The sequence below is a fragment of the Terrapene carolina genome, unplaced genomic scaffold (genome assembly GCF_002925995.2).
Source record: "Terrapene carolina triunguis isolate 2854851 unplaced genomic scaffold, T_m_triunguis-2.0 Scaffold67, whole genome shotgun sequence".
Taxonomy (NCBI): domain Eukaryota; kingdom Metazoa; phylum Chordata; order Testudines; family Emydidae; genus Terrapene; species Terrapene triunguis.
Window position 1 is genome coordinate 2,091,117 of NW_020664418.1, and position 20,831 is coordinate 2,111,947.

At 51.2% G+C, this 20,831-nt stretch overlaps 1 protein-coding gene across 1 annotated transcript in view; it reads left to right on the top strand.

The window, feature by feature from the left end:
• The window catches only part of LOC112105904 (ankyrin repeat and fibronectin type-III domain-containing protein 1-like), a 29,070-nt gene that overhangs the window by 3,925 nt on the left and 4,314 nt on the right, over positions 1-20,831 (top strand). The window contains exons 3-16 of the mRNA XM_026648484.2: positions 919-1,113; positions 1,353-1,466; positions 2,835-2,932; positions 6,538-6,628; positions 8,779-8,886; positions 9,785-9,884; positions 10,539-10,671; positions 12,021-12,140; positions 13,461-13,676; positions 14,511-14,677; positions 15,358-15,508; positions 16,467-16,635; positions 18,068-18,234; positions 19,496-19,706. Coding sequence (XP_026504269.1) covers positions 919-1,113; positions 1,353-1,466; positions 2,835-2,932; positions 6,538-6,628; positions 8,779-8,886; positions 9,785-9,884; positions 10,539-10,671; positions 12,021-12,140; positions 13,461-13,676; positions 14,511-14,677; positions 15,358-15,508; positions 16,467-16,635; positions 18,068-18,234; positions 19,496-19,706 — 2,040 coding nt within the window. The remainder of the gene's footprint in view (positions 1-918; positions 1,114-1,352; positions 1,467-2,834; positions 2,933-6,537; positions 6,629-8,778; positions 8,887-9,784; positions 9,885-10,538; positions 10,672-12,020; positions 12,141-13,460; positions 13,677-14,510; positions 14,678-15,357; positions 15,509-16,466; positions 16,636-18,067; positions 18,235-19,495; positions 19,707-20,831) is intronic.

Sequence of the window (20,831 nt, forward strand, 5' to 3'; positions counted from 1 at the left end):
TCCCATGTAGAAAGCCAAATCACTCTCACAGATGGGAGGGTTGAAGGCAGGTTGTGCTGCAGCTTGTTGACTCATCTGCTTGGCTTGATGGAGGTCTCATTTCATACAACGGCCTCTGTTCTGAGCAGGAGGAAATACCAGCTAGCGGCAGGGAAGGGGGTTGGCTTCATGTTTTAAGGGGATAATAGAAGAATGATCACAGTTGCTTTCTGCAGACAAACAGCACGACTCCCACTTTTCCTGGACTGTGGGGTATTCCAGAGCAGGCACATTGCATAGTGGTAGGTGAATCTCAGAAGGGTCAGAGACCATAGTCAGTCCTGATCAGCACCCAGCCATTCAGAAGCTGATCCCAGTTCTCCAAGCCAGCTGAGTTTGTGTAATAGGGCCAGGGGAGCTGGTGGGAACAGGCTGTCTCAAGGGTGCTCACCCTGCCACTTGCCCTGGGAAGTGGCCAAGTGCCTGGGAATAGACAGCAACCCTTTACTCTCCAGAAAGCTTTAGTTTGGAGCCATAGGCCAGCGCCTGCGGGAAGGACATGAGCGCTAGTCTGGGACACTACACCGAGGGGTGGGGACGGGGAGGCAGCCTGGCCAGTAGATCTGTGACTACATGGATCTCCTGGCTGGAGGGGCAGCACAGGGATCACATCCTAAAGCCCTGTTCAAAGCCCACTCACTCCAGCTGTGTGCATGGGAGTGAGGATTTGAACCCAGGTAGCTCTGGGGCATTGGTCATGGCCATTGCCGATGACGCTACCTGGAGGATGTGAATCAGGCCAAGTAGCTGATGGACATATCACAGTGTAGATAAGGGAGGAGCACAGCGTAGAATCAAAGACGTGTTGGGGGCTTGCATGCAGTGGGCTGGACCTAACTGCCCTGTCTTCTTTCCCTCTCACTTCCCTGCCCCTGGCAGTCATGAGCCTGGAGAGCCGCACCTTGCATCTGGCGACGCTGGTGCGGGAGGCAGAGCAGCGAGTCAACGAGTTCACCGCACAGGTGGCAAATGAGACGCCCAACACTGACTGCTCAGAGAAGGAGAAGCAGCTGAAGTCCTGGGAGTGGCGCTACCGGCTTTACAAGCGCATGAAAGCTGGTTTTGAGCATGCCTGTGAGTGCCCCATGGGCCTGCACGGGGTGGGGATGACAAGCACCAGCACAAGGAGCAGGAGGGAAGTGGTGCATGGCTGGGGAGTGGGACTCTGGGAAGAGGGTTGCACGGAGCTGGGGGGATTGCCATGGGAGCTGCAGATTGATACTTTCCCGGATAGTCACAGCAGAGTGCACTCCGCCCTGAGCCTCCCCATGACTGGACACTTCTGTACCTACCCCTGTCCTTTCTGTTCCCAGGTGCGCCGGACCCACCTGCTAATGTGCACTTGTCTGTGGCCAGCAGCAGTTCTGTGCAGGTTACCTTCGGGGAGCCCCTAAGTATCAACTCAGCCGTTGTCACCAAATACAAAGGTGAGGCCATGGGAGAGCCGCGCGCCCGTGGCCCCTACAGGACGCCAGAACAGGGCAGGCCCAATGCTCCCGTGCTCAGGGGTAGAAGGCAGCATGGTCTGATAGTTAGGGCACCAGGCTAGGAGTCAGGAGAGCTGGGTTTTATTCCCAGCTCTGCCAGTGACTTTCAGTGACCTGGGATGAGTCATTTTCCCCTCCCCATCTGTACAGTGATAGTGGTATTAAAGTGCTTGGGAACTATAGATGGAAAGAGCTCCTGTGATATCCGAGCCTGTGTGATTTCACTGCGGACCAGTGATCTCTGCTATGGCTTGAGGCAAGGGGTTTTTTGCCTCCCTCCCCGCTTCTTCAACACAACTGTTGATAAGGAATAAAAATCCACAGGGTAGTCGCGTGGCAGCCTGGTTATTGCTGAATGATCCCTTTCCAGTCACTACTAACTGACACCGGACACTGGGCATTAATGGGCATTAATGTCCATAGGAATAACGTTTGTAATGATATTATTAAGCTTGTGTGAGGGAATCTCAAATTCCAACTCAGGATGGGCCCCTAGCAAAACCCTGGTCCAATAACCCTGGAAACGTCAGGAAGTTTGTCTGTATATTTGAACTTTGCAGCTGGCCCGAACCTACTCCGGGCTGAACCAGGATTCGTACACACCCAGACAGAGGAGAAGTTTGGGTCTGGAGCTGAACTTTGCAACCCTGTCTCTTCCTCGGGTTGATCTCTGGATCCCACAGGAACAAGGCCCATTTGGCGCTAGCACCTGCTCCTGCAGAGGGATTTCCGATCCCTCCTTTTCAATCTGGTGTGTCCTCTAATATCTTTGGCTTTCACAAGAGTTTTCTTTTACCAGGCACCACCAAATCCTGATGTTTAATCTACTTTATCTGTTCCTCCTCTATGCCTTTCTCTTGCCTTTGTCTGATCCATGTGTCTTTCTTTTTATCTCTGGGCTCGTCTGTCTGTCTGTCCATTTAGCCTGTCTGTCTCCTCTCCATCTCTTTCCCCAAATGCTCTATGCTCAGTCTCTGCTATGTCCAGAAATACAGTCGAGCCCGCGGGAGTGCCTGTATTGTGCCAAATGCCTGGGGGCTCTCCAGGCAGTTGGTTTCCGATCCATATCATACCTTCTCCCGTTCACTCCGCTGTTCCTTTTCTCAGACATCTCTGCAGCATATGCAGCTGGCCTGGCTGTATCTAGTTCTTTGATTTCATAGTCAATCCCCCTACAGCAGCTGTACCGTCTATGGCAGCCTGGCACTGTAAGCTAGCCCAGTCCGCCTGCCAAGCGCTACATCCCTCTCCTTGTTCACGAATGCCTCCCAATGACTGACAAGGCCGTGGGGCTCTCTTTGTTTGCAGTTGAGTGGAGCTGTTCCCCAACCTTCTCCCCTCCCCTCGGGGAGGTGGTGATCGACAAACTAAAGAACCTGCACTTCACCATCCGGGGGCTCGTGTCGGTAAGTGAGCGCGGCACCACATCCCTTCACTCTGAGCCATGGCAACGAGGCCATGTGAGGGGTAAAGAGGGGTGACAGGCCACAGGCAGAGCTGCCCTGCCCAGATGGGGGCAGTACTAGAGTCATCTGAGGACAGCTGAGCAAGGCCGCAGCCTGTTCTTTAGCTGGCATCGCCCTCTCCAGGATTACTCCCCACAGGGGCCTGGCTCCACTCAGGTGAATTTCAGCCTGAATGAGTCCCTGCACAAAACCCCATATGTGCCCTCTCCAGGTATTACCCATACTGTGCTGTGTGGGCATGGCACCACGTTGGGAGCCACAGAGCCCCCTGCAGCTCCAAGCAGCCATGTGGTGAGTGCGTTCCCCCGGGGTTCTGTATTACAGGTGCCATATTTAGTCAGTCTGGGGCAAAATTTTCCAAAGAGAGGCAAGGTGCATCTTCCACCCGCAGTTTTGAATTATGAGTTCACATGTGGGTACTTGCCTCTCTGGCTCCCCAAAAACATGGCTGCCAGTTGTACCTGCAAATAAGGTACTGAGCCTTTGCTCTTTTGCACAAATACCCATGGTGCTTTTCTCCAATAGACAAGACAAAGGAGAAGGAGCCTTAAAAAGCCAAGAGACCAAACAGCCCAGCCCCGTACGCCACTATGCATATTTGAACACATATGTATGCAGTGATCTTCCCTACCTGACACTACTAGCTGCAGGGCACAGGGTTAATGGAAGAGGCATGTGCAGGACTCATTGTTAGTGCTAGGGAATGGTTCTGGACTGAGAGCCCAGCGCTAGATTCAGTGCAGGGTCTATACCAGTGTAAGGCACAGGCCCCTGGGGGTGGAAAGGTCACTGGGGGAAGAGGTCATGGCAGTGCAAAACTGCTGCCACTTCCATTGCAGCTAGAGGGCTGTTGGGAGTGGAGACAGTGAGCAGCACTGTCCAGGAAGGGGGCAGCCAGAAGGCATGCTGGTTCCGATTTTCCTCTGGGCAGCCATGCAGCCACATTTGTTGCAGATCCTGGGGACAGTACTCCAGATCAATGAGCCCCTCAGCCCTAGTGCCGTGCAGGACTCCTGCTCTTTGTCATGCTGCTAGCAGTTTGGGGAAGTGACCCAGCTCTCCCCAAACCACCCCCTGGGAGGGGATGGCTTATCCCTGTTCACAGGCAGGATGGGATCCACCAGTTTACCCTTATGGGTGGCATCTTCCATATAACCCCTAGACCCCATGAAACGATAAATACTCAGGGGACTGGAGAGGCATCTGTCTTCCATGTCATGGCCTGGGCTACTTTGCATGGTGAGGGAATGGGGAGGAGGGAATTCCCAGGCATGCAGGATCCCCAAGCAGGAAGGAAAATAGGTTCATTCACTAAGCCTCTAATTTATCCCCTGTCTCCCACCCTGCTCCTGTCTCTACCCAGGCTCCTGCTAGCCAGCAAATCATGGGCCGATTCCTCAGCCACCTGCAAAGATCAGACTCTTTCACCAACTCCTTAGCTCATTGGCTCTCAACCTTTCCAAACTACTGTACCCCTTTCAGGAAGAGGATTTGTCTTGCATACCCCCAAGTTTCACCTCACTTAAAAACTACTTGCTTACAAAATCAAACATAAAAATACAAACGTGTCACAGCACACTATTAATGACAAATTGCTTATGTTCTCATTTTTACCATATAATTATAAAAGAAATTGATTGGAATACAAATATTGTACGTACATTTCAGTGTATAGTCTATAGAGAAGTATAAATAAGTCATTGTCTGTATGAAATTGTAGTTTGTACTGATTTTGCTAGTGCTTTTTATGTAACCTGTTGTAAAACTAGGCAAATATCTAGAGGAGTTGCTGCACCCCCTGGAAGACCTCTGTGAACCTCCAGGAGTACACATACCCCTGCCTTGAGAACCACGCCCTTAGCTAACTGGGGACAAGAACCAGCCTCCGATTCCATCTCTGAGAGCTTACCAAGGTCATGGGCTGGTTTGGGCCAATGCCTCTGAAACCCTCAGGGCCCATGTTGCCTGTCAGCCATCTCCTTCCCAGGGTGTTATGGAGCAGTTCAGAAAGCAAACACAGGAGCTATGGCTCTGAGAAGTGCGGCTCAGTGACAAACTTGAAACATGGCAGCTGAGTCAGAGATGTAGCTTTTAAGCCAATGTGCCAAGTCTCTCCCACAAACCCCAGCCTGAGTGTGATGGTCTTATCTTGAGCAGGTGTGAGGAAGTGAAAAGGCCATTGGAGACTCCTCATCAGGGGGGCAGAGAGATCATGAGAGACACTCCTGCAGTGAATGGATGGAGTTACTGTCTTGGTGTAAGACAGTTTTATAGTGGGAGGGGAGTTTGAGCAGGAGGAGCTAGACGTTAAAGCTAGACACAGAAGTTCATTGTAATGCTATGTCTACGCTCAGGGCGGCATGTAGTGTACAGGCACTGTGTGTAGTTACACACCACAGAGAAAGGCTCCGGTTGCTGGGGATGCAGTGGGGAAGGGCTCTGGTTGCTGGGAGGCCGTGGGATACTGCACTGCTAAAAATAGCAGTGTGGCAGGGGAGGCATTGCTTGGGCATGTGGAGAGCATGTAGGGTACATATCCTAGCGTTCAGGTTCATAGGGCGCTCTGCTCTACTCACCTAAGCTGTGCCTCACCATGTACTGTTTACACCTGTGCTAGCTGGTGCCTGTACTCTACACTCCACTGCAAGTGTAGACGTACCCTAAATCACTCACAGTCTGGCATAATTGATCATCTCTGCTCCATACAGCTCCTAGGCTTGAGTAGCAAGGGAAGCTGCAGATCAGGGTTGGGGTGCATTAGCAGAGTCAGGTGGGGGCTCTGGGTTGGGATAGTGGGGGTGCTGCAGGGAAAGATTGAGTGTGATTGAATGAGCTGTGTGAGAGGTGCAGGACTAAAGAGCTGGGTCAGGATCAAAACGCATTGTCAGAGCTGTGTGTGGGCCTGGGACAGGAGGAAGGAAGGAGTGTTGTAGTAGTGATGGGAAAGTCTTCAACAGAGCTGCAGGGCAGTGTAGGACTAGAAAGGGAGGCAGTGCTGTGAGTCAGGGTGGATGGCCAGTGACGGAGCTGCAATACCAATGGGATGTTACAGGTCAGAGTGGAAGGGCAGTAACACAGGAGGCCAAAGGAGTTTAGGGGCTTTGGAAAATCCCACAAGGTGCCTAGCCACATCTTTAGGCACCTAAAATCTGGCCCACTATGCCCAGCTCTAACCAGAGCCACCATCGTCTGTTTCATGAGCACTGAAAGCTTTGGTCCGTCCATCCATCTCCCAAAAAACCCAAAAGCTCTCAATCGACAAACTCATGGCATGAGCTGTAGGTCACTGTCCGTTCTGCAGCTGCTTCTGCTTGAGCACGGATGACTGCGGGCTATGTCGTTCATTTGGCCCCTCACCTCCCAGCTTGTGGCACTTTCCTCTGTGTAGCAGGAGCAGGGGGTGGATAATGCCATGGAGACGCTCCAGGGGAAGGAAGGCTGCAGGGAACCCTCCTAATTTACAAGTGCTGGGAGCAGTGGGATGCTATGTGTCTCTGAGACTTTCCAGTCATATTTACTGCCGCTTACTTCCCCATCCCCTGCAGGGCACGGCCTACTATGTCCAGGTGTCGGCCTACAACATGAAGGGCTGGGGACCCCCGCAAGCCTCAGTGCCACCTTTTGCTATCCCCTCCAGTAAGTACGAGCGTGGGAGACTGCTTATGGGGGCTGCTGCCTGCCTTGTGTGAACTGGCTTGGACTTCTGAGGGTGGTTGTGGATGTTACAGGCCTGACTCCAATTTATAGCAAGGCCACTTCGCACCACTCTGGCAGGCAAAAAGGGCCTGAAAGTGGGAGTAAATGACTTCTACTCACTTTAAGGCCCCTTTACACTTTCTAAGCAGTGTAAAGCAGCTTTATGGTGAATCAAAAGTAGAATCTAGATATCTATCTACCTCTAGATCTTGAGATGTATGTGTAATGATGTATATGGAAATAATGTAGAGAACTAGATCCAGTTGTAGATCTGTGTGTATAATAATATAGAGAGATTTGGATGTAGATGTATAATGTGTGTATAAATATATGTTGATCTATATATAAATCTAGATGTAGCTCTGTTTATAGAACATATGTATAAATAATAAATGGATCTACATTCTGCTATGTGTGTATAATAATGGGTGTATACATGTACAGTAATGTGTATAAATAGTATAGATAGTGCATCTGATTACCATTTACACTGAAATGGCTGTGCGCTGTTCTGGCAGTGAGTATAAATTACATTTAGACTTACTTTAAAGCCTCTTTACAGTGCAGGAGCAGTGTAAAGCTGCCTTATCATAATGAGAATCAGGTTGTGCGTGTGTGTGTGCGTGTGTTTGCATTATATGTGTGCATATCGATATAGCAGGTATGTATAAATCCAGTTGAAGTTAAACAGACTATTTGTTTATTTTTATCTTCTTTAATATTACTCCCCTGTATACAAATCCCTCTCGTTCCCAATGTAATATAGCCAGGCACCTCCCTGGGTGTTTTTAAAGCTCCTAAAAATAGTGCCAACTCCCAGCCAAAGTTAACAGAGCTGAACTTTCCATGGAAAACAGCAGTGTGCCAGACAGGGGGATTTAAACCAATTTAACGTACAGCTAATGTAAAAGACCGGTCAGCCCTGGTTCCCCCTTGCTCAGTAGCTCTGCCACCTTGTAACCAGCTGGAGCTGGCCAGAGGGATTATTTATTTATTTGTCTAGGTGCGTTGTGCTATCAGCACTGACTGGTCTCAGGAAGCTTCAGCTCCAGGGAAGTCCTGGAGGAAGACACTGGAAAGATTTTTAAACGAACAGTGAAGAGCAGCAACAGACACGACCTTGTTCTTTACCTTGATTTGTCATCTCCTCCTGCTGGCCACAGCTGTTAAAGTCCAACCACTCGCAGTTACTGTTGGGTGGGTGGATGGCACAGGGGTGCTAACCATGGCCAGTGTCTCTCCAAAACCCGAACTGACCCAGAGAGAGAGAGAGAGAGAGAGGCAGGGCGAGATGGGGAGCGAAAGAGAGATCTGTGCTGTCTCTGAAGAATGACCCAAGATCAGTCTCCAAAGCCTACTTGCTGCCACGGTACAGTGCAGGTTTTGCATGGCCATCACAAAATGGGCTCCCAGCTCCAACATCTGCCTGTCCCATCTATTCATAAGAGAAAGGAACATCTGTGTTATTGTTCCGCTAAATCTTGGCTCCCCTCTTCTATAGTCTGTAGCTTTAAAAAATATCAGTCCTGATCCTCCACGGGTGTCAATGTGCACGGCTCCAGTGAAGACAACAGAGCTGCATCCGTTTGCATACTCTGGGGATCTGGCCCAATATTCCATGCAAGGCATGTTGTTTCTCCTGCCCAGTGCGCCACCCTGGTGACTTCTGTTTTTTCTCTAGGCATTAATGCCTCCCAGCTAGCGTCACTAACTGAGCTCCCAGGGTTGCTCACTTCATCCCATCCATCTCAGGAAAGCATAGCCATGAGAGGCCTGTGGGCAAGAGAAAAGAAGACAAATAAGGCTTTCTCACAGACTCCGTAGACCCCTACCCCATTACATGACTACGGTAGTTTGCTCCTGCCTATGGAGTGGGCAGATGAGGCAGCCATGAGATAAAGAGCCATGTAGCATGCTGTGACTTAATGGAGACCTAGCATTGGAGGGTGGGATAGAAAATAGAAGGAAACAGCTGTTCCTGAACATTAGCTGTGAAGCTGGAAGGGGGTAGCTGAGGCTCCATCAGCCTGAGGCAGCTTCAGCACTGGTCAAACCTACACTGGGGTAATAGTCACCCTCCTTCCCCATAGACTGGCGGGAATATGATGGGAGAGCACCAAGGCGAAGGGGACAAGCCGAAGCCTTAGATCACCTTCTCAGCCAGGTGAAGACTGTGCATCAGCATTGTGTCTGCCATGGTGAGTCCGGGTCTGCAGGCTGATGCAAAGCTTACAGTTTCTACGGCACAGGCTAGGGTAGCACGTGAGCCAACCCCTACTAGCTAGGAGGAGTTGCTCCTAGGGATGAAGTCAGACTAGATAGGCACAGGATGGGTAGTTCTGGTAGCTGAGTTTTAACACTAGAATCAATACAGCTTGTCCCTCCCTACAGCATGTTCCTTTGCACATGACAGTGCTGTTCTTGGTGGGATGATGCCCGTTCAGAAGACGTTAGATGGCTTTGGGGTGGGCCTGCCCCCCTCCACTTGCATTGCTGCTTAGCAGAGGGAGCTACTGGGAACCACTGGTACATTGCTGGTATCAGCAGGGTCAGAGGAATGGGGGAGACAAAGCCATTGCCAGTGTCCTGTCTGAAAAGACGTGAAGGAGGCAGCCAGTGAAAGCATGAGGGAGGAGATTTCAACCAGGTTCTCTTTCATGGTGAGGAACATCCAGAGGCTCTGGGCTGACTGAGATCTGCACCCCAGTCCTGGTGTGTCACAGAGGCTCCTTTGAAATCACTGGTATTGCTGGCTTCCAGAACAGCCTTTCTTGCTGTACCTCTGCATTTCTGCTCCGAGTTCTGGAACTGCAGAAGTCTCACAAGCATGTAGCAAGTTAGCAGAGAAGTGGGGCTGGTATCAGGCTATAGAGCCTTTCAACTACAGGTCACTGGGTCAAACTCAACCCTGGGGCCATGTGGGGAAGCTTGCACCACCCATGCACCATACCTGGTCTCTGATTAAAGACAGAACTGTCACCCCAGCACCATTCATTGGCACTAAGCATTTCCAGGGTCAGCATGCTGTGGTGGAGGGCACTGTACAAATAGCGCCCCCACATCCCGATTTGTTCTCTATGCTGCCTTGTTCTCCAGAGTCCTGCAAGAACCAGCCCCAGAGCAGGAAGCACTCGGTCTCCAAAAGCCTGAAGCACCTTTTCCACCCTGGCAGCAAGTTCTTAAAGACTCTGAAAAGGTAAGTGCGGGTGAAAGGGCGGGGCGACCCTATCCTCGGGGTGTCCCTAAACCTCTGCATGCCAGAAGCTGGTACTGAACGACAGCGAATGGATCACGCAGTAAATTGCCTGGTTCTGTTCACTCGAGCTGAAGCATCTGGCACTGACCACTGTCAGAAGACGCAGTGCTGGGCTAGATGGACCATTGGTCTGACCTAGTATGGCCGCTCTTACGTTCTAATATCTGGGAGCATGTCTCCCATTGTAGACTCATACCACACTGTCATGGCGTAAAGCGGCCTGGACTTGGCTTCCTGCATGTGATAAAAACAGCAGCAAAACTTAATGAAAACCTGGGTTTCAATAGAAAAAGCTGTTTCTGCTCTTGGAGGAGATGGGCTCGTCCTCAGGGATGAGCCAGTCAGCAAGGGGAGCTGGCTGCTGGCTTGCCCTCAGCACCGGGGACAGTGGAGCTCTGAGGGACCACAGAAAACACAGTCATTTAGGAAATCTCTCTCCTTGCTCTTACACACGCCTTCCCTGCTTTCCTGCATCTCGTAATCCCTGCTTCTGGGCTCCCGTGTGCACTCTGGGAGAAAGACACCTTTGGAAAATAACCTACCCCCCAGTGATAACGGGCTTTCCCCCAAAATCTGTCTCCTCTCTCCCCACAGGGGCCTGTATCTCACCTCCATCTTCTACAAAGACGACAACATCCTGGTGACGCACGAGGATCAGATCCCTGTGGTGGAGATAGATGACACCTACTCCTGCCTACTCATGCAGGACTTCCTCTGGTTCACCAAGGTAACACATGTGGCTACTCTGTCCTGCATGCTATGGCCTTAGCACCTGTGATTGCAGGCCACCTTTCCTACGCCGCCACCATACAGGCACTGGTGAAATTAGGCCTCAGGGCAGTGCACCGTCCAGTTAAGTGCTTTGCTGCGGGATTCTTTTAACAAGATCAAGGAAAGACACAGATTTTTCCCGTCAGTGTCTGAAGCCAGCCTTGTTCCATTTCTACTGCTGAGTAGATGTAGTAGCCCCATAATGATTTACTACTGCAGTTCTTTCACCCTCAGCTAATTGGATCCAGGTTTGTCCTAAGGGCTGAGGTTTAGCTGGGCTGAGAACAGTTGCACCATGTCAGTGGCAGCCTAGGCGGATGAAATTAGTGAGTGCTACTTCTGTGACTTACACCAAGGATTCAGACCACCGCACCTCTGGAAGCTCCTGGGCTTCCCGATGTTTCCTCTGGGCATTTCTCTGTGATGCTACCCTCATGTACTCTACACAGCATGGCTATAGAATGCCATGGAGAGCTCATTGCAGTGAGACACTGGCAGAGCCAGCGTGAATCAAGCTGTACACTAGTGCCAACCTCCAATTGGCAGCCACTGGCACCAGTTGGGGCGATGGAGCTCAGTGGCACATGCGATTTCCAGGACTGTAGCTCGTCCCACTTTCTGTACTAATGGAGAAACCTCCCGGAAGATGCTTCCACACAGCCCAAGCCTGACAACATGCCTGAAGCTTTTAATGGAGAAGAAACATAACATATCCGCTTGCAGTGGCCGCATAGACCCCCCCTTTTGTGTGCCTATTGTGTGCCACCCATCTACGCTGCTGCGGATTTGTACCATCTTTCTCTGAAGGGATATTCTGCCTCTTTGTCAGCAGCCTTGTGTCTGTCTGTGTCACTGCTGCTTTTTGCTGCAGTAGCAGCGTTGAAGGACCAGCGTTGTCACTTCTGTAGGATCATGCAGAACCAGGCATACAGGATACCACTGTAGTGCAGCGTGTTCTGGAGGCAGCACTGAAGTGGTGGAAAGGGACGCTGCCAAGTAGTTCAAGCCCAGCATTTGATCTCCCATATCTTAAAATGGTTCTAATCTGTTGAGGAGCACCCTTTAGGATGTCCCAGATGTAGGTTTAAAAAGGCCTCGATTGCAAAGATGTTAAAATGCATGGACAAAATTTATGGGACCTACACAAATCCAGTGTTTTATTTTTGCTCTTGTACTGTGCAGCTATCCCTCGTCTCTGAGCTGTGCTGACATTACTGGGGGTTGAACAGGTCTCCTGGGTGACGGGCGTGGTGTAAAATCCTAGGTGGGGGCGTGTTGTTGATGGTTCTGCTCCGTACACTGCAGGTTGCCTGCATGTGGGATGAGATCATGTGGCTGCGTCAGTGTCTCACCGTCTCCCAGTCATCCTGCTCCTGCATCCTGCAGACGCGTTTCAAGATGCTGCTGGCCATCTCACAAATGCAGGTGAGAGGAGGTGCATGAGAAAGAAGCAGTGGGCCCAACAGCCCCGTTATGTGGGTATCTCTTATCGAGACAGACTCGCTGTACCAATCCAGTAATGTCAGCAGGGGGACATTCTGACCTGGGAATCTACTGCAGTATTACATGGAAGTGATGTCATGAGACACACCCAGTCACTCCCTACCCTACTTAGCGAAACACAAGGACCTAGTGTGTGATAGACTACCTTTTGGGAGATACAGGTTGGACTAGGGCCCTACCAAATTCACGGCCATGAAATCTGGTCTCCGCTGGTGAAATCTAGTCTTTTGTGTGCTTTTACCCTATACTATACAGATTTCACCGGGGAGACCAGCATTTCTCAAATTGGGGGTCCTGACACAAAAGGGAGTTGCAGGGATGTCACAAGGTTATTTTAGGGGGGTTGTGGTATTGCCATTCTTACTTCTGTGCTGCCTTCAGAGGTGGGCGGCTGGAAAGCGGCTGCAGGCCGGGAGCCCAGCTCTGAAGGCAGAACTGCCGCCAGCAGCATTGCAGAAGTAAGGATGGCATGGTATGGTATTGCCACCCTTACTTCTGCACTGCTGCCTTCAGAGCTGGGCGGCCGGACAGTGGCGGCTGCTGACTGAGGGTCCAGCTCTGCAGGCAGCAGAACAGAAGTAAGTGTGGCAATACAATACCCTGCCATCCTTGCTTCTGCGCTGCTGCTGGTGGCGGCTCTGTATTCAGAGCTGGACTCCTAGCCTGCAGCCGCTGCTCTCCAGCTGCCCAGCTCTGAAGGCAGTGCCGCCGCCAGCAGCAGTGCAGAAGTAAGGGGTAGCAGTACTGCAACCCACCCTACAATAACCTTGTGACCCCCACCCTCCCAAAACTCCTTTTTAGGTCAGAACCTCTAAAATTACAACACCGTGAAATTTCAGATTTAAATAGCTGAAATCATGAAATTTATTATTTTTAAAAGCCTATGACCATAAAATTGACCAAAATAGACCATGAATTTGGTAGGGCCCTAATGATAACCCCGGGTTTTAGACCGCCACTCTTACCAGCACCCTTGACCACTATCACTTTCTTTATCCTCTCGGAGTCTGCCAGGCTAAATGCTGCAGCTGAGGGGTGTAGGGTGGTATATGAAGAGGTCCTCCATGCATGCCCCTGGTCAAGACTGGACAGACAAAGGATGCCCTTCATAACCCACCACTCCAGCCCCCTCCCCAGACACAGAAACAGCCTCCTCTCAGGATATGGCATGGCTAGCTTCCTGCAGAGCCAGGTCAGTGTTGCCCCATAACGAGTCTCCTATCTATGTCTCTGTCTATGAAGGGGCTGCTAGGAATCCAGGACTTGGGACAGGTCTTCTTTGAGCCAATCAAAGACAAGCAGGGCAACATCTTGATAGTGACACTGAAGGAGGTGAAAACCAACCAGACTTTTGAGAGCGTCCGCTGGGTCCCCCTTTCCAAGCTGCAGACAAGCCGCAAGTCCGTCTCCTCTCCAGAAGAGCCCACCTCTCTGGATATGCTGCTGATGACAATGCAGGTGGCCATTCTCATGCCAAAGGAGGGCTTGGAGGGGGGAGAGGGATCATGGGAAGTTTTAAGAGAATAAGGCTCAGGAGCCAATCTGGGCTCTGTCTCTCCTGAGCAGTCTGTGGCGAGTCCCCTCAATGTAGTATTTAGTTCTCCGTATTCTTGTTTACCTTTTTTTATTCCAGTTGCTCTTTTTGCTTCCCTGGGCTGTTTCTTTCTCCAGCCCGTTAGCAAACCTCTGCAAAGAATTTCCCCTTCCCTGATGGCCTGGCCTTACCTTTGTCTTTGCACCCTCTGATTCTTGTACTGCAGCCTCTCTCCTTTCTCTTTCCTTCAGACATGTGTCTGTCTCAACAAGATCTCCTCAAGCACCTGTACAAGGGGCTGTTGAGGCTGCTGACACAAAGCCATTGTCAATGCCAGCTAGGATGAGCAGCTGGCAAACCACAAAAAGTTTGGTTGCGAGGCTCTTGAATCTCGGGAGATTGCAACATGGGGCTGGCAATCTGACAACAGGCTCTTTTGTGTGGTTGCCAGTCCTTCCAGTTCTCTGCTGTTGGGGTGCTGGTCCTGGCTGGAGACTGGAAGTGCAGATGAAATGACTGAACAGAACTCATTCAAACTGCACACGTGGTTGAGGCTGAGGCCTGGTTTGGTTCTTATTTTATCCAAGTCTGTTCACCCCTCTCTGCCTAGGACTCCAAAAGGGCAAGTTTCCTCAGAGCCATCCCTGACAGCCCCAGTCCTGCCATTGTCCGTCTGCCGCTTCTGTATAGAGGTAGAGAGGATGAGGGAGAGTCCTGGCATGTGGAATGCTTTATGTTGACCTCTTCTTTCTCCTCAGGACAAGCTGGCTTACCACCAGAGAAGCAGCCAAGCCCTCGCCCCAGGCCTCTACCTGGCCTATCTGAAGCTCTGCAGTGCAGTAGACCAGATCCGAGTGCTGGTGCCTGAACAGTTACCCAATATCCTTTGCCATGTGAAAATACGGACCAATCCCAACATCTCCAGGTGAGCATGCAGAGCAGCTGAAGTCCTGAGCTGGACTCACTGGGGCACAATGAGAATTGATCCCTTTCCCCCCATTCAATGTCCAACCCAGGGTCCTGATACAGCAAGGTCCATAGGCACGTGAGCATTCCTAATGCTTAACATTAGGTATGTGCATAAATACCTTGCTGGATTGGAGCAGAGGTCACTGCAGGGATGGGTGGAGGGTCTCTCTCTCTCTCTTGGATTTGGCTTAGCTTGGCCAACCAAGATCATTTCTGAAATCCAGACCCCAAAATCCCACCTTTACTACCTGCCTCTCCCACACTATCATCCCTGCCGTTAGCTTTACATTCTGCTCCAAACCCAGTCCATTGCTGCCTGGGACATGCAAGGCACCAGCTGCTCTGTGAGCTATAATTGAACCATAACCTAGTGCTATCCCCTGTAGCCGAGATTTAAACCAGGGCCCTGTGCTCTTCCCTCTTGCTCTTTCACCAGTCGTGACTGTTATGAGGAGCTGCTGGCTACTGTTCAGATGCCTCCCCAAAGGAAGGTGAAGCTCAGGCTGCATTTCAGGGATGAATGCCATGGCTCACAGTACATATCTGCTAATGCATGCTCACTGACACGTGGCTGTGGACAGTCCTGAATGATGGCGAGTCTCTGGTTTCTCTCTGTGATTGTCTCTCCTTCTCCAGGGAGGAGTGGGAGTGGCTACAGAACCTGGCCAATTTGGAGGAACCAAGTCCCACTGAGCCAGAGTCTGAGACTTCCCAGAACCCCTGGTATCAGGAGCTCCAAGAGGCCATTAAGGAGCTGGTGAACCTGGTCAACATCCCCCTGCGAGAGGTACTGGTAGAAATGGGAGCTGAGGGGTGTGGGCGGAATGGCGGGAGCTGTGGTCCGCACAGCCGGCTGGCTTGTGCCGTGGCAAACCAGCCACCTCAGCCTCTGGAGGCGGGATTGGCCCCTTTGTGGTTAAAGTGTTCATTGTATTCCCTCGCCCCACAAACTGAATTGAGTTTGTGGGGCTCCCTGGCTACAAGCATGTCTCTGTCCCTGCCCCAGAGACAGAGCTGGGAGCCACTCTCCGAGTTCGGCACCTCCTAAGTAACTGCCCTTGGACCTAAAACAAAACAGTTGTGTTTTGATTGGCAGTAGCACCTGGCTCTGCCTGAGGTGACTTGTTTCAGCTCACAGCAGTGACGGGACACCTCTTCCAGCTAACCTCTGGTGGGAGCTGGACTCACTGGGGCACAATGAGAATTGATCCCTTTCCCCCCATTCAATGTCCAACCCAGGGTCCTGATACAGCAAGGTCCATAGGCACGTGAGCATTCCTAATGCTTAACATTAGGTATGTGCATAAATACCTTGCTGGATTGGAGCAGAGGTCACTGCAGGGATGGGTGGAGGGTCTCTCTCTCTCTCTTGGATTTTGCTTTAAGGAAGTCGACTTGTATCAGCAGCATAGAGGCTATCAGAGGAGGTGAGGTGTTCAAGCTATCCCAGAACAAAGAGGATTTGGGATGGTAATACAGCATAACAAAGCAATGGAGCCTGGCACCTGGGGAGTAAATGATGGATGCTAATTATCTCCCCGTCAGTGGGGAGCTCCATTGGGAGCCTTTGACATATGGGAAGTGGTGACGCTCAAAGCATGCTCAGTGTGCAAGGGAGCGCTCTGCCATCAGCCACGCTTTGAGACATTCCTGCCTAAAACCAAGAGGGGCGATGACTTTGCACTGCTCTGGTTACACTGGCGGAAATAACGCATTGTTCCTGCTTTTCTCTTTGAATGCTGCAGGCTAAAGATTTCCGTCTGTACAGTCAGGAGGTGCTAGACTTCGGGGGACAAGTCTCCTTTCTCCTGCTGCTTCCTCCATCTGATGACGTCTGCACTGCCCCGGGCCAGAACAGCCCCTACACCCCTCGCTCTGGCTTTCTCACGCTGCCTCTCCAGATCTTTGAGCTAGGTGAGAACATCAGCAGAGGCAGCCCAACCATCCCTGCCTCCTGTGTCCTCTAATCTTGGATCTGACTGTGACCTGCATGGTACTGCTCCAGAACACCTCCCTCTTGCCCTTCTCCTGCCTTCCTTCCCCACGAGACCCTTCACAACCCTTTGGACCCTGCAGTGATAGGCAGTACCTTCCCCGTGCTTAGGGGCACATTCCCCTGCCCTAACAAAGCCAGCGGGGAGGAGTTAGTCTTCCAGTGGTTTAGAGACTCACCTCAGTGCTGAGCACCACCACAGTCAGTGCAGGAGCAATCCCACCTTAGGGAGGGCTTTTGGAGTTCCTGGAAGAGGAATGCAGGTGGGATGCAGGTCCCGCAGGGAAGGAGGATGTGCAGGAGGGGTTCTCAAAGCTTCTCAGGTGCCAGGGAGTGGGTGGGAACTCATATTGTTGTGGGTTTTGTGGTTGTCTTGCCTGTCCTTGATAACAAGACTGCTGACCCAGTCCCCATGGGGAGGTGGGTATCTTCTCCCATGTCGCGGTGATCCACCTTGTCCTCTCCTGTGTGGTGGAAGGGGAAAGTCTCCTGCTGTCCTTGTTAAGTGGTATTGTCCTGTAGTGTCTGCAGGAGCCAGGGGCTCCAGGGGAGAAAGCAGGACTGTGGCTCCAGAGAAGCAAGGCGCTGGGTTAGCTGCTGTAGGTACAAAGCCTGCTTTTGCCACACAGCTTGCTGATGAGGGCACACTGAAATGGCTCAGTCTGCTGGGTCCACTCAGAGCTTACAAGAACGAGCCTTTTGCTTTTGTATGTGATGCTGCTGACTGAGGTCTTTCCAGCTGCCTGGATTGCTGACCACACTAGCTTGTTCACCCCCCAGCTCTTCAGAGAGCAGGGTGATAGATGCTAGCAGAACACTGACGGTGGCTGCTACACCCTGCCATTCATTGCATCTCTCTGGTATCCCAGCTCAGCCCCTGTCATGCACTCTCTGCATTCTTCTGGGCAGCCACCAGGGGGAGAGAAAAATGGCTGCCCCTCGTTACAGCTCAGATACACCTGTGAGGAGGGCCACTCCCTCCATCTCATTCCAGCCATCTCCATAGAGGATGTCACTTCCCTGAGATAATGCTAAATCCAGTACTGGGACCTGGGCTAGCACTGCACCATGGGAGCTGTTGCAGAGTTAGCGGTGGTAACAAAAGATGGGCCTTTGTCCATACTCATTCAGTCCTGCTTTCCCCAACTGTGGGTTTCACCCTCAGTAATGGAGAACACCCTCCCCTCCTGTAGTTTGGGCAGAATTCAGCCTTCCCATGTGTACAGTACTGTCCTCAGAGTCCTTGATGCATCTCGCCGGGTTCAGTCTGTTCACACAGCATCAGCCATTCCCACCTCGCAGTGCCCCACCCGCCATCGCCTGACCTTCCCCTCTCACCTTTTGCTTTTCCAGTTCACTTCTTCACGTATGACCGAGAGTTCATCAGCCAGTATTGCCAGGTGTCTGCGCTCCTGGAGCTGGAGTCTCTCCTTTCCCAGCAGAGCCTCAGGGAAGCCTTCTCAGATGCTGAGCTCTCCACAGCTAAGCAGAGGCACCAGCAGGTTCAGGACTACATACAGGTATGTGACAGCAGAGGGATGTAGTGAGTGGGGCCTGCTCAGGGCTGGGCTGCCATGCCAGCATTCTGTGCACCCTGTATGGGTTGTCCAGAGGCTCCCATGTCCATCATCAGATTACCCACTTTAGGTTGGTATGATCTGGCATGGATCTCCCTCTGCCAGCTGTGCATCATCTACAGCTCACAGGCCTAGAACCTCAAAGGTATTTAGGCTCCTAACTCCCATTGGAATCAATGGGCATTAGGAGTCTGAAACCTTTGAGGCTCTGGGCCATTTCCATTGTAGTTATCAGCTCTGCTGTCCTGCATTGAAGTACCTTTACAGTGCTTCGCTGACCTAGCAGTGATGGTCTGCAGGGGAAGTGGCAGCAGCAGGCGCTCTGTCAAGCCACCCCGCTCTGATGCAATGCTCCCATTAACAATGCTAATGGCAAGCCTGAAACCTGCCCTGATGGGACTAGCTTTGGAAGTGCATGCTGGGTATGCAAATGCAAAGAGCACGCCATACCTTTGCTTCCAGCATTTCCATGGCCACAGCAAGGAGCTCTTGCAAATGGGACAGGCTGTGCAGAAACTACTAGATGAGCGTGGTAGCATGTTACTGTGCTTAGGGCACCATGCTGGGAGCTAAGAGAGCTGAGTTCTGTTACTGGCTCTGTTGCTGACCTGGTTCCCGAGCACCATCACTGCGCTGTGCTGCAGTTTCCTCTTTCAACAGGGGAGAGGAAGGATAGTCCAGTGGTTAGGGTACTGACATGGAAGATCTGGGTTCAATTCCCTGGTCTGCCACAGATGTCCTGTGTGATCACAGGCTGGTCATTTAGCTGCTCTGTGCCTCGGTTCCCCTCTGTACAACCAGGATAACAGCCCTTCCCTACCCCTGGGGCGTTGTGAGAGTAAATACACTAAAGATTGTGAGGCGCTCAGATGCCTGGGATGGGGGCCAGCTCGGTACCTGAGATGCATAGATAGATAGATAGATAGATAGATTCTCACCCAACCTTTACAAAGTGCTTTTAGATCAGCAGATAAAACACCTTACAGAATTGCTACATGCTGTTATATCCAAGGGATTCTGGGGCTCATGAGACAGCAGTGCCATCCTCTGGGAAAAGACTCCCCTCGGGGATGTTCCTGGCCCCGTTATCCCAGTACCAGGCCCCTGTGCACTCAGGGACGTGTGACCTTGCCTGTGGTTGTTTGAGGCCAGGGAGAGACCTGTTATTTTTTTTTAATGGGTTCTTTATCTTTTGCCCTGGCAGCAAATGGAGGAGATCTGGCGTGAGATGCGCTGGATGATGGATGCCTTGCAGCATGCCCGGTACAAGCAGCCATCTTGTGGCGTACCTCTCACCTGGTTCCTCAATGAATCCAGCGGTGCAATGAAAGAGAAAACACAGTCCACATCATCGCATCTGGACTACCTCCCCTCACCCACCCCATCTCCAGAAACCAGCCGCAAGCATAACTCTGGTAAGGGATCCTGGCGCGTTATGTGGTGCCTAGTCAGTTCATGTGTATTATACAACTGGGAATGTTGCAGCTGCTTGTAAATATTCTGTGAATGAAATCTGACTGGTGAGCTTTCAAAGTCCAATGGGTCTGGCATTCTCAGATCCTTCATGGAAACCTGTCAGGTTAGAGTGGAAGGTTTTGCTACCCAGATCCCATCTGATGCTTGCATTAAGGCTATGAATAGAAAATGACTCTGTAATTATGGTATCTAATTATTCCACATATGCTCAATATGCTTTATTGTCCTTTATTATTATTATTTATTATGGTTCCTAGACGGCTCATTTATGGATCTGGGCTCCATTGTGCTAGGCACACACACAAAAAAGACAGGCTCTGCCCCAAGCAGCTGATCATCTAAGTACAATTTCAATAGCTTTCATACCCAGTTGGCTCAGCTCACAAGTCATAACAGGTGCCTCTAAGTAACAGCACTGCAGATTCCACCTGGGATCTGGAAAATAAATCTAGGTGCATCCTGTCTCTAGTACCATCACCAGTGATAAAGGTTCGAGGAGCTGTGCTGGGGACCCACATAGCAATTGGCTGCCTGGAATCAGAACGTAGCCAACAGCTGAGTTAATGAATCAGGGGCAGGCTAGAATCCAGATCACTCTGCTGGCTTGGCATATTTCTCTGACTCCGTGCATAGGGCTCTGAAAAGCAAGAGGCAGAAGACAGCTGCAAAGCCAGGATGGCATTTACATAGCTGAATGAATACCATGAGCCCCATGTTAAGTAGGCACTGCCCCTGTGAATGAACGAGCAGCACTGGGAAGGAGGAATCAAAGATGGGCCTTGAGAACTCAGACACAGTGGTTTCGTGGTCTGAGGGTCATTTGCTAGAAGTCAAGGAGGAGGGTGGAATGTTCACTCAGGAAGCATCATTTTTCTGCAGCTCTCATGCTGAGTGAACAGATCCATCTCCAGCTGTGCAGTGTAGGGGAAATGGACCAGGAGCTGAAACAATGCTAACCGTGGGGAGCGTGGAGGACTGAAGCCACCTGGTAAATGTCACATTCTGGTTTTTCAAACTGATATTTAGTGGCTCGGATTTTAATTTTGGACACGGCTTTCACCAGT